This window comes from Xenopus laevis, chromosome 4S (genome assembly GCF_017654675.1).
Source record: "Xenopus laevis strain J_2021 chromosome 4S, Xenopus_laevis_v10.1, whole genome shotgun sequence".
Classification (NCBI taxonomy): domain Eukaryota; kingdom Metazoa; phylum Chordata; class Amphibia; order Anura; family Pipidae; genus Xenopus; species Xenopus laevis.
The window spans coordinates 13,591,859-13,617,199 of NC_054378.1; the positions used below are offsets into that span (position 1 = coordinate 13,591,859).

The window sequence follows — 25,341 nt, forward strand, 5'->3', positions numbered from 1 at the left end:
TCACCTGATTCCGAATCCTGCTGAAAAAGGCCGAATCCTGGCCAAATCCCGAACCGAATACTGAATTCATCCCTACTAATTTGCATATGCAAATTAGGGGTGGGGAGGGGAAACCGTTTTTTATTTCCTTGTTTTGTGACAAAAAGTCACGCAATTTCCCTCCCGCCCCTAGTTTGCATATGCAAATTAGGGTTTGGTCGGGCTGAAGGATTTGGCCGAATCCTAGATTCGTGCATCCCTAGTTGACACTAACATCCCAAAATTGAATCACAATCTAACACCTGAGAAACTACTGAAGGATTATACAGGCCTCCTTTCTACCCTCCCAGCCAAGAAGACAATTTAGCCCTATAATCTCCATTTCTGTATGTAATAACAAAATCAGAAGCAATGCAGAGTTTGTTTCTTAATTTTTCCTTTTATAACTTTTCTTTCATTAGTTAAACCATTACATAAAAATGGAAATTACAGATGTACAGTGCATGTAACATAACATGAGATCAGTATATGCTATTATATGCTATATACATGTCAAACCACATGTCTGTACAATTCTTCTTAGAAAATATGCTGGTATAATGCTTTTCAGCCTGGCCTAGCTGATTTTTATTGAACTTTAAGGGGCTGATTCACTAACTTCGAGTGAAGGATTCGAAGTAAAAAAACTTTGAATTTCAAAGTATTTTTTGGGCTACTTCGACCATCGAATGGGCTACTTCGACCTTCGACTACGACTTTGAATCGAAGGATTCGAAGTAAAAATCGTTTGACTATTCGATAGTCGAAGTACTGTCTCTTTAAAAAAAACTTCGACCCCCTAGTTCGGCAGCTAAAAGCTACCGAAGTCAATGTTAGCCTATGGGGAAGGTCCCCATAGGCTTTCCTAAGTTTTTTTGATCGAAGAATATTCCTTCGATCGTTGGATTAAAATCCTTCGAATCGTTCGATTCGAAGGAATAATCCTTCGATCGTACGATCGCAGTATTTGCGCTAAATCCTTCGACTTCGATATTCAAAGTCGAAAGATTTTAATTCCTATTCGAATATCGAGGGTTAATTAACCCTCGATATTCGACCCTTAGTGAATCAGCCCCCTAGTCCTCTCTTATGCATTGTCTTTTAGCTGTCCGGCCCAAATTGGCCACACACATTGTCCTAAATTAAAGATCATTTGTGCCGTCGCTTAATAATCCATTCAGTCGATGATCATGCACATGAGCCAATATGAACAAAAGCTGAAAGCACTTACCTATTCTTTATAACATATTTCTAGGTACGCATAAGAATTTTCAGTTGGATTTCTTTCTGATCATATGTTTCTTTAGGTGAGAGAGAGGTTACGAGTAGCCTTAGAGAGGTGTAGCTTATTGGAAGAAGAACTGGCTGTAACACACAAAGAGGTAGGTCCACATCACAAACTTGCTTTCTCTGTTTTTGGATACGGGTGTCAGTGAAAAGTCTCCATCCTACTGTGGGCCTGATATATGCACATTTCCCTGCCATTTCAGATGTTATTCTGTAAGTATTTTATAATGTTAGCAGTGGGTTTTTTTTAGTGTTGGCAGAATGGATTGTACATATTTTTTTTGTTGTCGTTGGGATAGGAATGAATGCTCATCTGTTTTTGTGTAAGTACAGAACAGGAAGAGGCTTGGAAACCACTTTTCTGGAAGAGAGTCCTTCAAGTGCGTCAAAGTGATTTTTGCCAAAATGTGTCTGTTTTTCAGCTGATGATCACAAGAGAGCAGAATAACCAGAAGAAAATATTTAATGACGGTACAGCGGATGTAAACCACGAGCAAGAATACGCACTTAACACTAACGGGAAGGTGAGAAGTTTCATGCACTTATCTGCTGTGAAATGTGTTGGTGCATGTAACTGTGGTGGTCAATCAAGATGGGAGTTGCTATCTGTTCGGTTCTCCAGTGTGGTGTGAAAAAGAAAATATTTTAGCATGATCTGTTGGTTTGAATACTTAAAGTGTATGATTGAAATGTAGTTTGGCCATAGACTTCCAAAAAGGACCACCAATATTTTTCTTTTCTTTCAGAGATCATCCGACAGCTCTATAAATCACAACGAGGACCTATCTAAAGTAATGGAGCTCCAGGATTTCATAGAGAAACAAACTAAGGAGCAGGTTCAAATGAAGGAGCGCCTGGCTGTTCTTTCCAGCCGTGTAACAGAGCTTGAAGAAGATCTCGATACTGCAAGGAAGGACTTAATCAAGTCTGAAGAAATGAACTCAAAACTTCAACGAGACGTACGAGAGGTGAGGGGGTAGGGGAAATATAATAAACGAACGGATTTGTCTGAACAGAGCCTCCTACTTGGGACCTTTTGGGGACACCATGGGTTTGCTGTGATCTTTGATACAGAGCATGACAGGTGCAGGTATGGGTACAAATTTTGCACCTAGTTCAATAGTTAACGCTCATATGTTGAACACAATTTTGCATTGTTCCTATTTGCTTTAAAGGGGAACTATCGCAAAAATGAAAATGTAATACGGTATTAGCTTGTATAAGAATCTTTCTAAATACAATCAATTAAAAATTTTGTACCGTTTATTAAATAAGTTTATCTTCATTATTCCTCTCTCAGCATCTGTTTCTCCTCATTCTGTCTTCATTCAGGCGTTTGTTGTCAGATGAATGATCCAATATATCTTATAGGGGGGCTCCTTTTGCCTAGAACAGGGCTGTCCAACTGGCGGCCCGCGACCCCCCCTTCTTTGGCCCCCCAGATGCTATGTCTTTTTACCATATGTAAAATTTAAAAGGTATCACTGTAGAGATAAACTGCACCCTGCATTGTTTAAACCTCAAATTCAAACTCTAATCCCCTGTATCACACCTGTGACCCCCCTGTATTGTTCACATTTGTGACACCTCTATTGTTTATATCCTAAAGGCCTGTACTGTTCCCACCTGAGACCCAGACTGAAACTGCCCACATTGTTCACCTGTTCACACCTTATTCAAAATGCTAATGGGGCACCAGCACTGTGTCACTATATGTAGTACATATTAGACTGAGAGCTTTACTTGTCTCCTGCTCTGTTCTGCCTTCCCTCGATGAAGGGCTGGAACTAGGGGCAGGCAGAGTAGGTGCCCACCTAGGGTGCAATCATGGGGGGGCACAGTTTTAATGGGAATTTCCTTTCTTTCTTTTTTAAACCCTGATTTGCTTGGCCTTTAATAGTTTTTCAGCTTTATAAACCCCCTGTTCCAGACAGAATCACTCCCAGCTCCCATTTGGCAGCTGCTGGCACAGGTACATATTTGTGGGCAATATCTTGGCTGCTACTTGCACAGGTAAACAGATGATATGATGGATATTTGGCTGCTGCTGGCACAAGTACATATATGGAGGCAATAGTGTGTATTTTTTGGCTGATGCTGGCACAGGTACAGATTGGGGGCAATATAAGGGATTGGCTGCTGCTGGCTCAGGTACATGGGGCAATATGGTGGCTGCTGGCACAGGTACACAGATGTTTGAGGGCAATATGATGGACATTTGGCTACTGCTGGAACCGATGCAAATTGGGGCAATATGATGGATTCTTTTGGTTGCCGCTGGCATAGGTACAGATTGGGGGGAAAAATATGATGGATGTTTTGTCTTATGCTGGTACAGGTACAGATTGGGGCCTGGGGGCAATCTGAGGGATTGAATGCCATTGGTATAGGTACAAATGGAGGCAATATGATAGGTGCTGGCACAGGTACAGGGGGCTATATGACTGGTAAGGTGGGAAATGGTAATGCAGGACTGGGTGGGGGGGCACTGATTGAAGCCTTTGCCTAGGGTGCAAAAATACCTTGGCCCGGCCTTGCCTCCCTATGTGTGCCATTCTTTGCCCAGTGCTGCGTGTGTGTGCCATTCTCTGCTTGCCCTACCCTACCTGTGGAACGTAAGCCTGTTAGGGGTTTGTTCTTGGGGTTTTTGTTAGCATTTGGAAATTGTTGTTAAGGGCCCCTAAGGTGTTTAATCATGTGTTGGGGGTTGTTGTATTATCCACAGGGGAGGATGAGGCATATGGATTTAAGGGTATGTTTTTAACATGACTTCAATTTTTCACATATGAGTGATGAGGGATTTCCCTGCAGTGAGCACCAACCATTTAGTATTTTGGTGTGCTACCACCGTTAATGTGGATACTATCTTAAAAGTTCTTGTGGTAATATGGGTGTGGTTTACAGTGGGTGTGGTTTAAAAAGGGGAGTGGCAAGCACTGACTTCCATTATCGGCCCTCCTCCACATAGGCCAGTAAAATTTTGGCCCTCTGTACCACAGAACTTGGACAGCACTGGCCTAGAAGATGTATTAGAGCTCACTATTAAAATCACCAGACATCACGTCTCTCTACATGCAGGATTTGTGCAAAAGACAGTTATTTTGTTTGATTTTGTTTGTACTGGAATCAGTTATTTGAGTGAGCTCTAATTCATCTGCTAGGAAAGGGAGACCCCCTAAAAGATATATTGGATCATTCATCTGACACCCAACTTCAGCATGAAGTCAGAATGAAGAGAAACAGATCTTGAGAGAAGAATCGTGAATATAAACTTGATTATTTCGGAAACATATATTGATTGTATTTAAAAAGATTCTTACTTCAGTATGAGGAAGATCATATTAACTTTCCATTTTGCGAGAGTTCCCCTTTAAAAGCTGGTAAAATGCTTTAAGTCCCTCAGGAGTGCTATATGGAAAATTCCCTATTCCTTTTTCCCTTTAAGGAAGAGATGTAGATATCAAAATTTGGAAAATGAAGCAATGAGAGCTGAAAAGGCTTTTATACAAATTTGGGTTTAGAACAAAAAGCTGTGAGCTCAGAGTTAATGGGTTTAGTTAAGGGAAGTGGTGGTAGGTCAATGTGTAGAAGTAGTGAGCTGGTATGTAGGAGCAGGCCCACATTTAGCACCTTGCAAATTAACTTTTAGCATATTGTGACCATGGAACATTTTAGCCTGTAGTTTCAGTTGCAGCCTGTAAAAGCCAAAAGGAAGGAAGGTTAGTACAAGTATGGGACCTATTTCCCTGGAAACCAATTATCTATGGATTAACATATATGATAGATTTAACATATTACAAGTTTATAATTGTAAGATAAGCTTTATCCTTTTAACTTTATTTCTGCGTTTCAGGTGTCGGTTTTATTTCATTAGCATGGCCATTTTTAATCTAGTAGTACAGCTACAAAAGCTGCTTTGGCTTTGTTTCTCCGCAGTTCCTGTGGTCTCCCATAAATCTGCAAATAGTTATGTACCAACTGTAATGTATTTCTGGGTTGTTTTTTTCAGGCCATGGCTCAGAAGGATGACATGGAAGAGAGAATCACCACTCTTGAAAAACGCTACCTCGCCGCACAGCGCGAATCCACCTCTGTGCACGACCTCAACGATAAACTTGAAAATGAAATCGCTAATAAAGAGTCAGCTCTCAGACAGGTAATGCCACTGACCAAGGATGCTGTTTGGGTCTTTTAAAGGAAAACTATACCCCCAAAATGAATACTTAAGCAACAGATATTTTATATCAAATTGAATGACAAATTAAAGAATCTTACCAAACTGGAATATATATTTACATAAATATTGACCATTTACATCTCTTGCCTTGAACCACCATTTCGTGACTCTATCTGTGCTGCCTCAGAGATCACCTGACCAGAAATACTACAACACTAACTGTAACAGGAAGAAGTGAGGAAGCAAAAGGCAGAACTCTGTCTGTTAATTGGCTCATGTGACCTTACATGTGGTTTGTATGTGTGCACAGTGAATCTTACGATCTCAGGGGGCGGCCCTTATTTTTTAAAATGGCAATTTTCTATTTATGATTACCCAATGGCACATACTACTAAAAAAGTATATTATTATGATAATGGTTCATTTACATGAAGCAGGGTTTTACACATGAGCTGTTTTACTCAGTATCTTTTAATAGAGACCTACATTGTTTGTGGGGTATAGTTTTCCTTTAATTCATAGAACATTCCTCTAGATCAGGAGTCCCCAGCCTTTTTTTTTTTTTTTTTTTTTTAACACATGAGCCACATTCATATGTAAAAAAAAGAGTTGGAGAGCAACACAAGCATGAAAGATATTCCTGGGGGTGACATACAGGTTGTGATTGGTTATTGGTAGCCAATATGTGGACTGGCAACCTACAGGAGGCTCTGTTTGCCAGGGAACGCGGTTTTCATGCAATTAAAACATGCCAGGAATTCAAAAATAAGCGCCTTCTTTAAGGGCCACTGAGAGCAACACAGCATGTTTGCTCTCAGGCCACTGTTTGGGGATCACTGCTCTCTAGATTAAGGTTTTTTGCAGGAACAAGAAGTGTCCCTAACAGCCTCACTTTTTGTGCACAAACTCAGAGTGAAGAGAAAAACCGTCAAATTCAGGAACGACTTGAATTGGCAGAGCAGAAGCTTCAGCAGACTCTGAGGAAAGCGGAAACACTGCCCGAGGTAGAGGCAGAACTGGCACAGCGCGTGGCTGCTCTTTCAAAGGTAAACAAAGTGATGGCATATCAGGGCTGGGGTGTGTGTGTGCGCTACCTGCCAGCATGGATTCCTTTATGTCTTATACAGATTAATTTTGTTTATTGTCCAGTTTTGAATGGGCTATTTAAGGGTAATAGCACACATGTCTATAAAGTGTGGTAAAATTAGGTGTTCTGCCTAGTAATGAATGAGGATATTTCAAATGTTTTGTTGTCCCTGCCAAACTGGAAAATTTTGGGGTGACAAACCACTCCCCCGTGTGCTGTGTTACCCCTAGGGCTTTATTTATTAACATTAAATTCAAAATCAAGCAGGAATGCACCGAATCCACTATTTTGGTTTTGGCCGAAGCCCAGAATCCTTCACGAAAGATTTGGCCGAATACCGAAACGGTGCATCCCTATATATTATACATGTTACATTATTATTAGAGATTGTTTGGTCAGCTGAACAAGAGGAAATAACAAATGCCATTTAAATGGTTGAAAATTACACTCCTCAGAGTCATGGCAGGAACCGTCTCTACATGTTCTGTGAGTTTTGTCTTAAATCCGTGTGTTTGTTACCTTTCTTGTCCTCTAACTCTGTAGTCTAAGCTTTTGCCACCTGGAAAGTCTGCTGCTAAGGAAGCCAAGGTGTTGGCTCAACTGTCCGTACCTAGGAAGGTAGACTTGGCTCTCTGCTCCTATCCCATGCTTGCTCCATTGTGTACTGATGAAGGGCAGTGTGAGAAGATATGTACCCATAAGCAGATGCTCTGCACAATTCATCCCATGACTGTTTTACTGAATGAAGGCTTTGCTTCACTGCCACTGAGCTCCTGTTGTGCACACCAGAGCATGCCCTGCTTCTGCTAACACTCTCGATCATTCGGTACAGTTCTCTGCCATGGAGCACCCATCATGAACGATTCTATGAAATCGAAGTGTATATTTTCCAGCTCCCACAGCTGAACTGTTTCATAGAGGCTATTGTTTCTGATATTAAGACTATTATTCAGAGGCAGCAGTTAAATAGTTGTGGAGCACCATGGCCCACTTCTCACTGATGACATAAAGAAGTCCCAGAAGTAATAAAAGGTGATAAATGAGTCCAGGTGCAGTAGCCAACCAATAAGATGCTTTTAAACAAAGTACCTATAAATGCCACCTGCTGATTAGCTTCCATAGGTGATTAGACCAGTAACAAACATTGCATTTTTTTTTTTTTACATTTCCCACATATGTAACAAATTCTTTTTTTCAGAGAGGCAGCTATTTGCAGCCTCTCTAAAAATCAGTGTAATATTTTATCATTATTGCCATTATGTAAGCTCAGCGATATCTGGCTGATCCTATTGTGGGCCCTAGGGCCCAACGATCGTATCATAATGAAAGGAATACGGGCAGATCGTGGGACCGCATCAACGAACAGATGCGGCCCATGATCCAATGGGATTTTTAGCCCTGTTCGAACAACATCTGGCCGTCTTTCCACCAGATATCGATCGGGAAAGCCTTCGGAGGGCCCCATACACGGGCCAATAAACTGCCGACTTGGACTGACTGCAGCTTTTATACACCCATGTATGGCCACCTTTAGATCTTCTTAATACAATATGATAAAAAAAAAAAAGAGCACCAGGGATGTTAGGAATTGTAGTTCACGACCGCAAGATGCCCTTGAGTTTGCACCAGCATTATTGTGATACAGACATACATGTACAAAGTCCCAGCTATAAACGGTCTCCTTGTTAAATGTTATCATCTGTTTGTCTTTATCTTTCAACAAGGCCTTATGATGATCAAACCTTTTCCTTCTCTGTTTTTACTGCATTTTTTCCCCATAAAAGTCACTGTTGCCATGTCGCATGCCCATTTGAGGCCATCTTCGTGAATAGCTGTGTACAATGTATTGGCCACACACTGGCTGAGCTGTCCTCCGTCACCGTGATTGTTTCCCAAGAAGCCGATGACCTAAGAAAGCAATATGGCCACATCTAGACTCATGTATAAATATCAATACACTGTGATGGCCATGTATACAGCTATATATTTATGCATTACTTACTCTTTCTAAAAGTGTAGAACTCAAATGAATCAGTGTATTTTATTTAAACACATGTTTAAATAAAATACACTGATTCGAATGTGGTTCTCCAGAGTGAACTTTACTTTTACCTTGGATATATTGTGGCTTGGATGGTGCCACTGACTCTGTTGTGCAGAACCTTGATACATTTGGAGTGAGGGACCACCCGACAATCAATAGAATTACCTGAGAACTAAAATGATGCTACTTTGTGTATATTTCCTTGAAGCAGTAAAAGGGTGCCCGCAAAGAGCTCAGCTGTGTGGTGCTAGTTTATATTGAAGCTTTCCTCTGACCCAATGTATCTTGCACCTCTTGTAACAATAGGCAGAGGAGAGACACGGTAATATTGAGGAACGCTTACGCCAGATGGAGTCGCAGTTGGAAGAAAAGAATCAGGAACTGCAGAGGGTAAGTTTGAGGATGGGCCCAGTGATCGTAAGTGTTAAAGGAGTTGTTCACCTTTCAGTTAACTTTTAGTATGATGTAAAGAGAGATATTCTGAGAATTTGCAATTGGGTTTCATTTTTTTTTGGAATTATTCAGCTTTTTATTCAACAGCTCTCCAGTTTGCAGTTTCCACAATCTGGTTGCTAGGGTCCAAATTATCCTAGCAACTATGCATTGATTTGAATAAAAGACTGGAGTATGAAAGGCAGAGGCCTGAATAGAAAGATGAGTAATAAAAAAAGTAGCAAAAACAATAAATGTGTAGTCCTACTGAGCATTGATTTTAGATGGGGTCAGTGACCCTCCTTTGAAATCTGGAAACAGTCTGAAGAAAAAGGCAAATAAAAAATAAATAATGAAGGCCAGTAGAAAAGTTGCTTAGAATCGTCCATTGTATAACATGCTAAAAGTTAGCTTAAAGGTGAACCACCCCTTTAGGGCAGGAGCCCGAACTGCCTTCCGCCTGCTATAATGAGAAAACGCCAGCGCTAATGCACTCGCGGCGATTCAATTTCCGAAGTCCCCCGATGTTTCCTTTTGAGGCAATTTCGGGCGACTTCAGAAATCGAAGCATCGCGTTATCTCATTATAGCAGGGGGAAGGCAGTTTGGGGAGATTGTCGCCCCGCAGAAGAGGCGATTAGTCGCCAGCGACTAAATCTCCCCAAATCTGCCCATGTACCCCGGGCCTTAAGATTAAAACATTTGCTGACTCATCAGTAAACTGAGCTTCATGGATACCTTATCGACATTAGGCCCGACAGAGAGAGAAAATGAATGAAGAACACAACAGGCGCCTCTCGGACACGGTGGACAAACTCCTCTCAGAGTCCAACGAGAGACTTCAGCTTCATCTTAAAGAAAGAATGGCTTCTCTGGAAGAAAAGGTAATATGTGCCCTTTAGTTTGCTTATGGGCAAACAGCAGCAGCTATCTGACTGTTTGCACTCTCTGCATTGCTGATACTGACTCCTGAAACAATATAGCAGAAGCCAGTGACACAGCTGGAGGAGATCTGACTGCTACACTGTTTCAAGAGTCAAAACCAGAGACTATAAAAGTGTAAACAAACAGCAGTTACATTTACAAGAAATGTTAAACTATTGTAATGTTTAGTGAATGTATACTGGATAGTTGCTTAGAAAGTATTTTTCTTGTTCATTATGCAAAACACAGTTTTATGTTGAGATTCCCTTTAGAAAACAGGCCCATGACATTCACAGTATGTGAAGATGCAACATGCATAACATTTAATGCTATTGTGCTGATTAGTAGCTAATGGACACACTGGTTAGAGAGGTGGTATAGATTTGCATTGTCAGACCATTTATTAATAAAGGGACATTCCTTTGAGTATTCTGGGAACCTGCTTCACTTTGATTTGATTTATCACTTTATAAAACTTGTATTCATTATAGAACACTCTGATCCGAGAGGTTGAAACTGCCAAGAAGCTCATTGATGAAATCCAGCATGAGAAGGTAAGTGACACTGCTATGAAAACAGTTACAACGTCACTTGTCTTTCCATTTAAGCTGCCGTGTACATGTTTATTCTCAGCGTTTTGACCTTGTTGGAACTCGTTTGTAGGGAGTGCTCCCAAGTACTCCCTCCATTCATGTTTTGGAGTCTGAGTTTGTTTGCATTCAGATAGGAAGGGCATAATCTCATTTGCTTTGGTGTAATGTCATTGTCGCACTGTGTGTATCCCGATTAACCTCGTATATGATGGAAATGTCCCATTAGTTGTGCTACATGTTTGGGTAAGTTCACACTGGGAGATTTAGTCATGAGGCAACTTTGGGCGACATCGGAAAAGCGTCACGAGTGCCATGCAGCTGACGATTTTCATTCTAGCAGGCGGAAGGCAGGGGAGATTAGTCGTCCCAAAGAAGAGGCGATTAGTCGCCGGGCGACTAAATCTCCCCGAGTATCCCAGTGTGACCTTACCCTAAGGGCAGAGACACACGCGAAGATTCGGGGAGATTAGTCACCGAGCGACAAATCTCTTGGTCTTCGGGGTGACTAATCTTCCCATACTGCCTTCCCGCCGGCTAAATGTTTTGCCTCACTAGGAAACTTCGGACGACTTCGGAAAGCTTCCAAAGCTCTCAGAGTGCCATCCTGCTGGCAATGACGGGAAGGCAATTCGGGGAGATTAAGCGCCTGAAGAAGAGGAGATTTGTCCCTGAAACTTCGCATGTCTCTGCCCTTAAAGGAGAATTCAACCATTTGCAAAAAAACAACCCTACACCCCACGTAGACCCCTCTCCCCCGCCCAGCATGGTTGCCCCCCGGGGAAATGCCCCTAACTTTATACTTAGCCCTCGGCGCAGAGTCAGGCATCGGAGTTCCACGCAGCCGTCTCCGAGTGGGAGACCGGCGAATGCGCAGTTGGAGCAATTAGCTGGTTCACGACAACTGCGCATGCGCCAAAACTCACGATAATTGCCGAAGTGCCAGAAGAAGAAATGAAAACCCGGAAGATGGCTGCGTAGAACTGACTCTGCGCCGAGGGGTAAGTATTAAGTTAGGGGCGTTTCCCCGGGGGCAGCTATGCTGGGGGGGTAGGACGGAGGTGTGGTCTACGTGGGGTGTAGGGTTTTTTTTTTAAAAGGGTTGATTAAATTTTCCTTTAAATGGGTGGTTTACCTTCAAGTTAACTTTTAGTATGTTTATAGAATGACTGATTCTAAGCAACTTTTCAACTGGTCTTCATTTCTTTCTTTTTTATAGTATTTTGAATGAATTGCCTTCTTCTTCTGACTATGGGGGTCACTGGCCCTTGCTCTGCAAGGCCTCAAATTTATTGCTATTGCTACTTTTTATTATTCATCTTTCTATTCAGGCCCTCTCCTATTCATGTTTCAACATCTTATTTAAATCATTGCATAGTTGCTAGTGTAATTTGGACCCTAGCAACCAGATTGCTGAAATTGCAAACTGGAGAGCTGCTGAATAAAAAGCTAAATAACTAACAAACCACAAATAATAAAAAATGAAAACCCAATGGCAAATTGTCTCAGAATAACGCTTATGGCACCTGCTTAATCTGCCAAATATTTGGAGGAAGCATTTACTATTATTCTAATTCCACGACCCCAGGATCACAGAAAGGATCGCACAGCAGAATTGGTTAGAAGTGGCACTTCTTTGTGCAGACGAGGCAAGAATACTCAGTGCCTGTTGGATGACATGTTAGTTGCTTTTCCCCCACATGTGCGATCATGTTTTCAAAAACTTCCACATGTTTGGAACATTCCAACTTTAACTAGAATGTCAAGCCTGCAGGGCGTGAAATGTTTATGGCATGTTTAGTGGTATTCTGAATTTAGCTCTTTGTTTATTCGTCATTCTTTTGCCCTAAATTAATTCCCACAGGATCAGCTCCTTCTTGATATAGACACCATGAGATCGGAAACGGAACAAGTCAGGATAAGGGCAGCTTCCCTTCATCACAGGTATTATTTATGGGATAGAATGCATAGAATATTTACTCTGACGGCCATGTTGTTCACCATGCTAATGTTGAGCAAAATCGTCCAAAATTATCTTTTCCAGCCGGCCTCACCTTGGCAGTGTGCCCGACTTCTGTTTTGCTCTTGCACCTTCCCCCATATCTGACCCTCATGCTGACTCCTACAGCTCTTCTCTAGTCTTGCGTAGGCCTCAGAAAGGCCGGCTGGCCGCCTTGCGTGATGAGCCATCTAAGGTAAAGAGCAGTGTTTATACTGTTTCCCTCGTGTATTATTTAAATGTACAGGCATTGGATCTGTTATCTAGAAAGCTCCGAATGACAGAATGGCCATCTCCCATAGAGTCCATTTTAGCCAAATAATCTGTACTTTTTAAAAATGATTTCCTTTTTTACTGTAATAATAAAACAGTAGCTTGTACTTGATCCCAACTAAGATATAATTAATCCTTATTGGAAGCAAAACCAGCCTATTGGGTTTATTTAATGTTTACATGACTTAAGTTATGAAACTCAAATTACAGAAAGATCCATTATCAGGAAGATCCAAGCTCCCGAGCATTCTGGATAACAGGCCCTAAGCATTACATTTCTTTTAACACTTTCCCTTTGCACTAGTAATGTAAGGGTAGGACTACACGGACGTTTTCGACGCGCTGCGACGGAAATAAGGTAAGAGCTGCGTCTGCATCAGACAGTCGTGTCTCGTCTTACCTTATTTCCGTCGTATGCCATTTGTCGCATGTGTTTTGTTGCAGCGTGCCGGATCGCGCTGAAAATGTCAGTGTAGTCCTACCCTAAGGTTCGACAAAAACTTGACTTTGACCCTAACCTGCGCAAACCCATCCTTGACCTGGCAAGCTGTGATTATTTGTATACCTGTGCCTGACCTGCCTACCTCTAATGTTATCGGGGGGGGGGTGCCATTAAATGAACAGTTCAGTGGAAAAATAAAAACGGGTAAATAGACAAAGATAAAAAATATTTCTAATATAGTTAGTTAGCCAAAACTTTAATCTATAAGGGCTGGAGTGAATGGATGTTGAACAGAACACTACTTCCTGCTTTTCAGCTCTAACTCTGAGTTAGTCAGTGACTATAAGGGGACCCACATGGGACATGACTGTTCAGTAAGTTTTCAATTGATCTTTAGCATGCAGCTCAGATTCAAAAGCAAACCGTTATGACCCATGTGGCCCCTGTCAAGTCACTGATTGGTTACGGACTAGTAACCAATCAGTGGAAACCAAGAGAGATGCAAAGCAGGAAGTAGTGTTCTGGCTATTATGTTAGACATCCAGTCACTCCAGCCTTTATACATTACATTTTTGGCTAACTAACTATATTAGAAACATTTTTTATTTTGCACAGGTTATCTATTTGACCAGTTTTTATATTTATACTGAACAATTCCTTTAATGGATTATAAACAGAATGGTGGAGGGTTGGTAGGGATAGATTATAGGAAGGTCAAAGAGGGACTGTCTAGGACAAGAGGAGGAAACCAATAAGATTTACCACCCCTATAATAGCTCTTACGAGCACAGGTTTGCACAACTCTAAAAGATATGTTTTGTTTTTACCTGATTTGCTTTCTGGATCCCCAGCCTCAGCACGTAAGTGTCCTTTCCTCTTTTCTCCTTGTACATTGTCACCTTTATCTACTTTCTGTTCCCTTCTGAGCAGCCCATTTGATAGTGAAGCGCTAGTGTTTAATTGGTTCTTGTGTACATGTTTAGGTACAGACCCTCAATGAGCAGGACTGGGAGAGGGCTCAGCAGGCAAGCGTTCTCGCTAACGTGGCACAAGCGTTTGAAAGCGATGTGGACATTTCTGACATAGAGGATGACAGAGAGACTATACTAAGTTCAGTGGATCTTCTGTCACCCTGTGGCCAGGCTGATGCACAGACCCTTGCTGTCATGCTTCAAGAGCAGCTGGATGCCATCAATAAAGAAATCAGGTAAGGAGATCTTGCTGCTAATAACATTTATATTATTTGAAATCTGTTTTACTATTAATTTCCTGGTCTTTTTCGAGTGTATTCACGCCTTGTTTTTTTAAAGGGATACTGTCATGGGAAAACATGTTTTTTTTTTTTTTACAAAACACATCAGTTAATAGTGCTGCTCCAGCAGAATTCTGCACTGGAATCAGTTTCTCAAAAGAGCAAACAGATTTTTTTATATTTAATTTTGAAATCTGACTTGGGGCTAGACATATTGTCAGTTTCCCAGCTGCCCCCAGTCATGTGACTTGTGCTCTGATAAACTTCAGTCACTCTTTACTGCTGTACTGCAAGTTGGAATAATATCACCCCCTTCCTTTTCCCCCCCCAGCAGCCTAACAACAGAACAATGGGAAGGTAACCAGATAGCAGCTCCATAACACAAGATAACAGCTTCCTGGTAGATCTAAGAACTAGGGATGCACTGAATCCACTATTTTGGATTCAGCCGAACCTCGGAATCCTTCGCGAAAGATTCAGCAGAATACTGGACTGAATAATAATTTGCATATGCAAATTAAGGGTTGAAAGGGGAATACAATTTTTACTTCCTTGTTTTTTGAAAAAAATTCATGCAATTTCCCTCCCCGCCCCTAATTTGCCTACGCAAATTAGGATTCGGTTTGGCCAGGCAGAAGGATTCGCTGAATTCAAATCCTGCTAAAAAAGGCCAAATCCCGAACCGAATCCTGGATTCGGTGCTTCCCTTCTAAGAACAGCACTCAATAGTAAAATCCAGGTCCCATTGCAAAACATTAAGTTACATTGAGTAGGAGAAACAATAGCCTGCCAGAAAGCAGTTCCATAGTGTAGCACTGTCTCTTTCTGAAAGCACATGACCAGGCAAAATGATCTGAGATGCACCTACACACCAATATTACAACTAAAAAAATACACTTGTTGGTTCAGGAATGAGATTTTATATGGTAGAGTGAATTATTTGCAGTGTAAACAGTGTCATTTAGAAATAAAACGACATCATAAAAATCATGACAGAATCCCTTTAAGCTACCGGATGCATCATCCATTTAAATATGGTTTTTGACAATATTTTGACCTGTTTAGGTGAAAGGAAAAGAGACAAAGACACATGACAATGACAGACATTCGGGTGGGCATACACTGGACGACATGTCAACTTTAGAACATTTGACAGCATCTGGTATTTGCCTTTTAGGACCATCTGTTATGGCAGTGTCATGGGGTTAACTTTATTTATCTTGTTTTTTTCCCTGTTAGATTAATACAGGAAGAGAAAGAGACCACTGAACAGCGAGCAGAGGAGATTGAATCCCGGGTTGGCAGTGGGAGCCTAGATAATTTGGGCCGTTTCAAGTCTATCACTTCAATTCCCCCTTTTACTGGTGGTACGTCTCTTGCTGGATCCTCTCCTCCTGGTAGTGGTCGTTCAACTCCCAGAAGAATACCACATAGTCCAGCCCGGGAAGTGGATAGGCTGGGTGTCATGACACTGGTAAGTTGCCATTTAAGCATCGTGCATTTTGGACTAGCAAAGATAAAAGGCAGGACAGGGATTGTGCTGACATAGCTGTTCTATTTGTTACAGAAGTATTTCTCTGTACAAAATGTGGGGGTTCAGTGTTACATTTAAGACCGTTCAGTGTAAAAATAAAAAACTCGATAAATAGATATAGTATGCTGTGCAAAATAAAAAAATGTCCATGATATAGTTAGGCAAAAATGTAATGTATAAAGGCTGGAGTGACTGGATGTCTAACATAATAGCCAGAACACTACTTCCTGCTTTGCAGCTCTTTTGGCTTCCACTGATTGGTTACCAGGCAGTAACCAATCAGTGACTTGAGGGGGGGGTGTACATGGGTCATAACTGTTTTCTTTTGATTTAGGGATGCACTGTATCCAGGATTCGGTTCAGAAATCAGCCTTTTTCAGCAGTATTCGCATTCGCCCGAATCCTTGTGCCTGGCCGATCCAATTCCTAATCCTTATTTGCATATGTAAATTAGGGGCGAGTAGGGAAATCACTTGATTTTTCATCACAGAACAAGAATTTTTTCCTTTTCTGCCCCTAATTTGCATATGCAAATTAAGATTTGTTTTTCACCAAGGATTCAGGGATTTCGGCCGAATCCCAAATAGTGGATTCGGTGCATCCTTATTTGGAATCTGAGCTGAATGCTAAGGATCAATTGCAAACTCACTGAACAGTTATGTCCCATGCGGCCCCCTTAACGCCGCTGACTAACTCAGTGTTCGAGAGCTGAAAAGCAGGAAGTAGTGTTCTGTTCTATTATATTAGACATCCACTCATTCCAGACTTTATACATTATATTTTTCGCTAACTAACTATATTAGAAACATTTTTTTATTTTGCACAGCTTGTCTATTTACTCCGTTTTTATTTGTATGCTGAACTGTTCTTTTAAGGGGGGGCACATGGAACACAACTGTTCTTTGAGTTTGGAATTGATACTCCGTATTCAGCTCAGATTCAAAAGCCAACCCCCAAGTCACTGATTGGTTACTGCCTGGTAACCAATCACTGGAAACCAAGAGAGCTCCAAAGCAACGAGTAGTGTTATATTATGTTAGACATCCAGTCTCTCCAGCCTTTATACATTACATTATTGTCTAATTATATTGGAAACATTTGTAATTTTGCACAGCCTATCTGTTTATTTTTATACTGAACAGTTCCTTTAAGGCATTTATAATAGATACAGAATGTTATCAGCGTAGGATAGCACTATTACACTGAAATAGAACAGATTGGCATTGCTCTTCTAGTAAACAACAAAGAGACAGAGCATGGAGAATTACCACTGAATATTGCTTAGAATTGGAGGATTGCTATATTGTTAGCATGGCACAAAGAGGAATTACTGTGCTGTTCATAGGGTACAAAGCATATCCTGTACTGGAGAAGAATTACTGTGCCGTTATTAGGATACAATCGGGGGAATGTAATAAAATGGCAAGGGGAAAAAACTATTCTCATTGTGAAAAGTTATGCCTTTGCGCGATCAAATTTTGCGCGAATTCAATATAGCTTTTGCGAACACGGAAACTGCTTAGCGACCATTTCCTACAGTGGAAGACCATTTGTGAATTTTATAGCTTGCACCAATGCGCAGTCAATGTAATAAAACATCTTACTGAAAAAGTCATTCTGTTTGCTCCAAAAGATTACGACACCTTCAAGCACTTCTTAAGGGTCTGGCCACACGAGCAGATTCGGGGAGATTAGTCGCCCCAGCGACAAATCTCCTCTTCTTCGGGGTGACAATTTCCCTGAACGGCCAGCTAAAATGAAAATCGCCTGGGGGAAGGCACACGCGGTGCTTAGTTTTCCGAAGTCGTCCGAAGTTTTTGTGAGGCAAGTTCGGGCGACTATGGAAAGCGAAGCGCCGCATGTTCCTTCCCGCAGGCGATTTTCATTTAAGCGGGTGGAGGGCAGGGAGAAGGCAGTTCGGGGAAATCGTCACCCCGAAGAAGAGGAGATTTGTCGCTGGGGTGACTAATCTCCCGAATCTGCTCGTGTGGCCCTACCCTAAAAGTGTGCAATTAAAATTCACAATATGCAGTTAAAGTTCACAATGTAATAAGAGTTTAAGGAACAATATTAATAGGGATGCACCGAATCCACTATTTTGGATTGATGAATTCCCGAATCCTTGGTGAAAGATTTGGCCGAATACCGAGCCGAATCAGAATCCTAATTTGCACATGCAAATTAGGGGCAGAAAAGGAAAAAGTGGAAAAAATACTTCTTTTGTGATGAAAAGTCACGTAATTTCCCTGCCCGCCCCTAATTTACATATGCAAATTAGGATTCGGATTCAGTTCGGCCAGGCACAAGGATTCGGCCGAATCCGAATCCTGCTCAAAAAGGCCGAATCCTGGATTCGTTGCATCCCTAAATATTACATTGCGAGAGGTGGATTTTTATTCTTAGTGGTGCGAATTGTTTTGCTCTTTTGGACTTTTATTACATTCCCCTGAAAGACTGCTAGGCACATCTTAAATCTCCACCAGCTTTCTCAGCCGAAGGCTTGTCTATCTCCACTCGGAAAAAATCTATAGAGAAACTGATGTGAGCTGCATATGTAAATAATATTTCATGCTGTCTGTCTTCCTTCCCCATAAGCACTTTGTACAGTACCATTATTATTATTATTATTATTATTATTATTATTAGCACATTGAATAACCCTCCCCCCCATGTGTTCCTTGTTTATCATCCTGACGTTCCCGTCACACTATGCCAGTCATTTGTCTAATGTTCATTGTTCCTCCCCGCACTTGTGTCGCCTTCTTTGAACGACGGCCTTATATAAATCAGCAGGGTTGCTTGCTTTTCACCAGGCTCCTGAATAATCTGTCACTAACATCAGAAATAATAGGGGGAACATAATTGTTAAATAAGTGGCAGTTTTCTGATAGAGTTCCATAAAATGCTCCGGGGGAACCGGTGCTGAAATATATTTATTTAAAGGAGAAGGAAAGCTACCGAAGCAGTTTATTTCCAATAGTTTAGCCATAATAGTGCAAGCTATAAGAATATATTTATTCAGTAGAATGCTTTACCATACCTGAGTAAACCGCTCTACAAGCGTTTAGGATAGCAGCTGTCATATTAACTTGATGTGACATCACTTCCTGCTTGAGTCTCTCCCTGCTCACTCATAGCTCTGGGCTCAGATTACAGCAGGGAGGGAGAGAGGAGCAAACTGAGCATGCTCAAGCCCAAGCCCTGGAGGATTAAGCTGAAAACAGGAAGTCTGATACAGAAGCCCATGTGTACACAATAGAAGGAAAGAAATGCCCAGATGAAGTCTAAGACTAGGTCTAGGGTGCTGGTATAGAATTGGGTGGCTCACCTTTGAGTTAACTTTTAGTATGATGTAGAAAGTGATATTCTGACACAATTTGCGATTGGTTTTCATGTTTTATTATTTCTGATTTTTGAGTTATTTAGCTTTTTATTCAGCAGCTCTCCAGTTTGCAATTTCAGTAATCTGGTCGCTTAGGTCCACATTACCCTGGCAACCATGCATTGATTTGAATCCGAGACTTGGAATATGAATAGGAGACAACCTTGCTGGAAAGATGAGAAATAAAGATTAGCAATAACAATTCATTTGTAGCCTTACAGAGCGTTTGCTTTTTAGGTGGGGGTCAGCGACGCCCATTTGAAAGCTGGAAAGAGTCAGTAGAAAATTGCAAATAATTATAAAACTGTAGAAAAGAAATAATGGAAAAGTTGCTTAGAACTGGCCATTCTGTAACATACTAAAAGTTAAACTTTAAGTTGAACGACCCCTTAAAGTTACCTTTTAGAATGTTATTGAATGTCTTATTCAATTAGTCTTTTTTTTTTTTAATTTTTTTCTTTTTTATAGTTTTATTATTTGCCTTCCTCTTCTTTGCAGCCTTCAAATTGGGATCAAGGCCCCTTTTAGGGCAGGGGCACACGAGCAGATTCGGGGAGATTTAGTCACTTGGCGACTAACCGCCTCTTCTTCGGGGTGTCAATCTCCCTGAAACTGCCTTCCGCCTGCTAAAATGAAAAATCGACTGCGGCAATGCACTCATGACGCTTTGATTTCCGAAGTTACCCGAAGTTTCCTCGTGAGGCGACTTCGAAAATCGAAGCGCCGCGACTGCCATTGCGCTGGCGTTTTCTCATTATAGCCAGCGGAAAGGTATGGGAAGGCAGTTCTGGGAGGTTGTCGGCCGAAGAAGAGGCGATTAGTTGCCAGGCGACTAAATCTCCCCCGAATCTGCCCGTCTGCCCCTGCCCTTAAAAAAAACAAAAAAAAACAAGCTCTGTAAGGCTACAAATGTATTGTTATTGCTACTTTCTATTCATGTTATAATCAATTATCCAAATCAATACAGGGTAATTTGGACTAAGGATACACCCAATCCAGTATTCAGGATTCAGCTTTTAATTAGCAGGATTCAGCCAATCCTTCTTCCCGGCCGAACCGAATCCTTATTTGCATATGCAAATTATGGACGGGGAGGGAAAGCTTGTGACTTTTTGTCACAAAACAATGAAGTAAAAAATGTTTCCCCTTCCCACCCCTAATTTGCATATGCAGATTAGGATTTGGTTAGTATTCGGCCGAATCTTTCGCGAAGGATTCGGGGGTTCGGCCGATTCCAAAATAGTGGATTCGGTGCATCGCGACCTTAGCAACCAGCTGGCTGAAATTGCAAACTGGAGAGCTGGTGAATAAAAAGCTAAATGACCCAAAACACAGAAATAATAAAAAATATGAAAACCAATTGCAATTTGTCTCAGAATATCCCTCTCTACTTCACACTTCAAGTCAATTTAAAGGTGAACAACCCCTTTAATGACCTTTATATTGATATCTCAGTCTAGGCGCTTCCATCATTATGATCAACACGGGCATCTATTTTTAATTTCCATTTATGGCATTATTATCGATTTCCTAAACATACTAAATAGAAGATAATCTCCTCCAGTTTATATTGATTGCTTGAGTTTAGGTCCTCAGCCAAGAACATCAGCCAATAATAGAGGAGGTTCTTTTGACTTGAGACTTTTCCAGCTGACCAGCAATAACGGGGGGGGGGTCTTCTTTGTAAGTCATTGAACTTAAAGTTGGCATGACTGGCATAGGAGGGCAACGTTGGTCCCCTCCATACTTAGTTGCTTTCTTTTTCTGTGTATATTATTTTAGCCATCATCTTCCGACTCATTTCCCAGTGTGTTTGTAGTTCATTCATCCAGCTCCCCTCCTAGTCCCGACTCATTTCAATCATCCCAGGTAAAGATCACGTTCTTCTTCCTTCCTGGTAACTTTCCCTTCGCTGCCCTCCTTCGTTTTACCTGTGTTCCTTTTGCTTCTTTTTATGTTTTCATTCTACTAAACCATCTGTGCGTCAGTGGCCTGTTTTCCTCACAATATAATGTTAAAGGAGATGCCCACCTTTAGGTCCAATCCAGTTGGTAGGCTTACAAAGTAAGTATAACTAGCTGCCCCTATAAGTTTTAATTTTGTATTTAAAGGGGTTGTTCACCTTCAAAACTGTTTTCAGTTCACTTGGTTTCAGATTGTTCACCACAAATAAAGACTTTTTCTAATCACTTTCTATTTTCTATCTGTGACCGTTTTTCTAGTATTGTAGTGTAAAGCTTAATTTTTCACCTTCTAAAGCAGCTGTGAGAAGGGATGGGGTCGCTGACTCTTTAAAGGGGACCTGTCGCCCAGACATAAAAAGCTGTATAATAAAAGTCCTTTAGAAATTAAACATGAAATCCAAATTCTTTTTTTTTTTTTTAAGCATAGTTGTAAACTCATTTAAAAATCTCAGCTGTCAATCAAATATTGTCTGCCCCTCCTCTATGCCTTGGCATAGGGCCGGGGCAAGCAATTACTTTCACTTTCCATTCAGCACTTCCTAGATGTCACTGCTCTCCCCACATTCCCCCGTTCTCTTCACCATTTAATTGTGTAGCCAGGGCATGGGGATGGACATCAGGTCCCCCATTCTGGTGCACAAACAAGATTCTGAGATGATACAAGGCTTGTCTTAATAACAGTGTCCACAAAATGGCTCCTGCCTGCTTGTTATAATTATGAGTTCCCAGATGGAAACAATATTCAAATAATTTATATTGTGTAATTAAAGTTTATTTTGCTTGACTAATGTGATAAAATAGGATTTTTTAATAATTTTTTTGGGTGACGGGTCCCCTTTAAAGGACCAGTAACATCACATTTAAAAAAAAAAAACCACAAACACAAATTAAACTTTGAAATTGCTCAGAAATAACTTTCTGAAACTTTGCTTGTGCACCTCTTCAGAAAAGGCAATCCTTCACACAGCGCTCGATTTCTCCTCCCTGGCTATCTCCTACAAGGAAAGCAGGGAGGAGACATCGATTGACGCACGATGGATCGTCTTTTCTGAAGAGGAGTTTCAGTAAGTTATTTCTTAATAAAGACTTATGTCTTTGTGTTTTTTTTTCGTTGTACAGGTATAGGATACCTTATCCGGAAACCCGATATCCAGAAAGCTCCGAATTACGGAATGGCTGTCTCCCATAGACTCCATTTTATCCAAATAATCCAAATTTTTAAAAATGATTTCCTTTTTCTGTGTAATAATAAAACAGTAGCTTATACTTGATCCCAACTAAGATATAATTAATCTTTATTGGAAGCAAAACCAGTTTATTGGGTTAATTTAATGTTTAAATGAATTTCTAGTAGATTTAAGGCATGAAGACCCAAATTACGGAAAGATCCATTATCTGGAAAACCCCAGGTCCCGAGCATTCTGGATAACAGGTCCCACACCTGTATACTAACAATTTTTATTTTTTTTAATGATGTTACTGGTCCTTTAACTGTTCTAAATTGATACATATAGTTGATACATTTGTTATCTTTGTCCCTGCTGAGCAGAATCTCTGGGTTTCATTACAGGCAGCTGTTAGAATTGATACAATAGTTGCTAATACTCCAGAGATGCTGCTAAAAAATGTATCAACTAAATGTAGCAAATTGTAATAGTTCAGATGCTCCTGGAGCTGCCATACTGAAGCACTAGAGATAGGAACTTTAAACTTCAATTTTGGGAAAACAATACAATAAAAAATAAAAGCAATTGAAAAAGGGCAGTGTTTATGCTGAACAATCTGAAAACAACTATCGCTTGAAATGGTCTTTTTAGTTGATGGACAAATCGTACATTTAAACGATCGTTTCAAGATAATCGTGGTCTCACGATAACGAAAAGATCTTTTAAAAATCTGTGGCCAGCTTAACTTGCATTGGAGTTGTGCTCTGCCATCTGTAAGTAGCTGATATAAGACTAGAGGGTTGGGGCAATTTTTTCCTCAATCTGGGTACTGTGGATCACTATCAACTGAGACAGAAATGATGGCAGTGATGGACCCTGGTTATATGGGGTGGAACTGGGGCATGCAGCTGATATCTAGATTTAGCAAGCTAATACTAATACTCTTCAACCTTTTGGTTTAGCCAATCTCCTGTGAGTGTGTGTGTGTGTGTGTGTGTGTGTGTGTATATATATATATAATACACAAAAGCCATGAATATCCTGTAAATTATATCCTTATAAACGGTGAGTTCTGATGTCATTTCTGTCACATAGTTAGTATAGGTATGGGTATATAGAATTTTAATTAAAAGTAGGGAGGGGTGTGTGTATGGATGATGGGTTTTCATTTGGAGGGGTTGAACTTGATGGACTTTGTCTTTTTTCAACCCAATTTAACTATGTAACTATGTAACTATGTAACATGACTCACTGAAATTTGTGTATTATAATAAATAAAGTACCCCCAGTTGTAAAATATGAGGATATTAGAAGTTACCTCGGAGTTCCATGACCTGTATAAAAACACTCGGCCTTCGGCCTCGTGTTTTTATATGGTCATGAAACTCCTCGGTAACTTATAATATCCTTATATTTTACAAGAGGGGGTACTTTATTCACTATATATGTGTGTGTGTATATTTGTGCTTGCTTTATCTTAATACTGCTCCTCCAGCCAATGGGCTAATGCTGTGTTCTCACTTCCCTGTGCACTAACGTGTTCTCTTTGCACCGCCTCGATCAGCCTAGTGATTTACGGAAGTACCGTAGAAAGGTAATGTTTAACTCTTTCAGCGCTGTACATTTGCATGCAGCTTGTTCCGTGTCACACAGCATTCTCATTTCGAGTGGTGTCCCCATTATTATTTTCTGCTCATTTGATGTCGTTTGCCAAGTGCCTGTTGGCTCTGTGCGGTTTGTTTTCTTTGTACTGTATCCCATATTGGCAGCCCTTTGGCCCTTGCATGGACTGACATCTAATCATGGGCAGATACTGATAGGGCAATATGCACTCATCCAAAATTGGCAGTTGCTATTTGGCCTGCGGGGTCTGCATGTGTCCCCCTATGATCCAATTGCTCATCACAGAGCAGTGCATAGTGCAACTCTGCTTCTTCTTGTGCACATACTACAACAGGGGTTGCATTATACTTGCAGACCTCCAAGTGCATTGATTTCTATGTACTGGATATTGTACTTGTTCTGAGGGATGCAACTGGTGCATCAGCCCATTTATTAGAACTGCATGGCTTAGGTTATCATCGTTGTCATGTTTTGTCAAAAAAAACCATAACAAGGAATGAAACTGTCTTAAAGTAAAGAAAATATTATATTAATGTGCTGCACTGGTAAAACGGGTGCGTTTGCTTCAGAAACACAACTATAATTTATATAAACAAGCTGCTGTGTAGTCATGGGGGCAGCCATTCAAGCACAGGATACACAGTAGATAACAGATAAGTACTACTATAGTTTATATAAACAAGCTGCTGTGTAGTCATGGGGGCAGCCATTCAAGCACAGGATACACAGTAGATAACAGATAATTACTACTATAGTTTATATAAACAAGCTGCTGTGTAGCCATGGGGGCAGCCAATCAAGCACAGGATACACCGTATATAACAGATAAGTACTACTATAGTTTATATAAACAAGCTGCTGTGTAGCCATGGGGTAAGCCAATCAAGCACAGGATACACCGTATATAACAGATAAGTACTACTATAGTTTATATAAACAAGCTGCTGTGTAGCCATGGGGGCAGCCATTCAAGCACAGGATACACAGTAGATAACAGATAAGTACTACTATAGTTTATATAAACAAGCTGCTGTGTAGCCATGGGGGCAGCCATTCAAATCTGAAAAAGGAGAAATGGCACAGGATACACAGTAGATAACAGATAAGCTCTGTAGTATACAATGGGATTCTTCAAAACTTATCTGTTA

General features: G+C 40.8%; 1 protein-coding gene across 16 annotated transcripts in view; it reads left to right on the plus strand.

The window, feature by feature from the left end:
* Positions 1-25,341, plus strand: part of ppfia1.S (protein tyrosine phosphatase, receptor type, f polypeptide (PTPRF), interacting protein (liprin), alpha 1 S homeolog) — a 93,126-nt gene that overhangs the window by 31,948 nt on the left and 35,837 nt on the right. For 4 of the 16 annotated variants that reach the window (XM_041591397.1, XM_041591400.1, XM_041591403.1 and 1 more), the window contains exons 5-19: positions 1,326-1,400; positions 1,728-1,829; positions 2,052-2,273; positions 5,315-5,461; positions 6,394-6,528; positions 8,920-9,003; positions 9,797-9,928; positions 10,460-10,522; positions 12,423-12,502; positions 12,603-12,753; positions 14,124-14,132; positions 14,256-14,479; positions 15,764-15,998; positions 21,223-21,309; positions 24,135-24,164. In XM_041591397.1, coding sequence (XP_041447331.1) covers positions 1,326-1,400; positions 1,728-1,829; positions 2,052-2,273; positions 5,315-5,461; positions 6,394-6,528; positions 8,920-9,003; positions 9,797-9,928; positions 10,460-10,522; positions 12,423-12,502; positions 12,603-12,753; positions 14,124-14,132; positions 14,256-14,479; positions 15,764-15,998; positions 21,223-21,309; positions 24,135-24,164 — 1,776 coding nt within the window. 16 annotated transcript variants of the gene reach the window in all.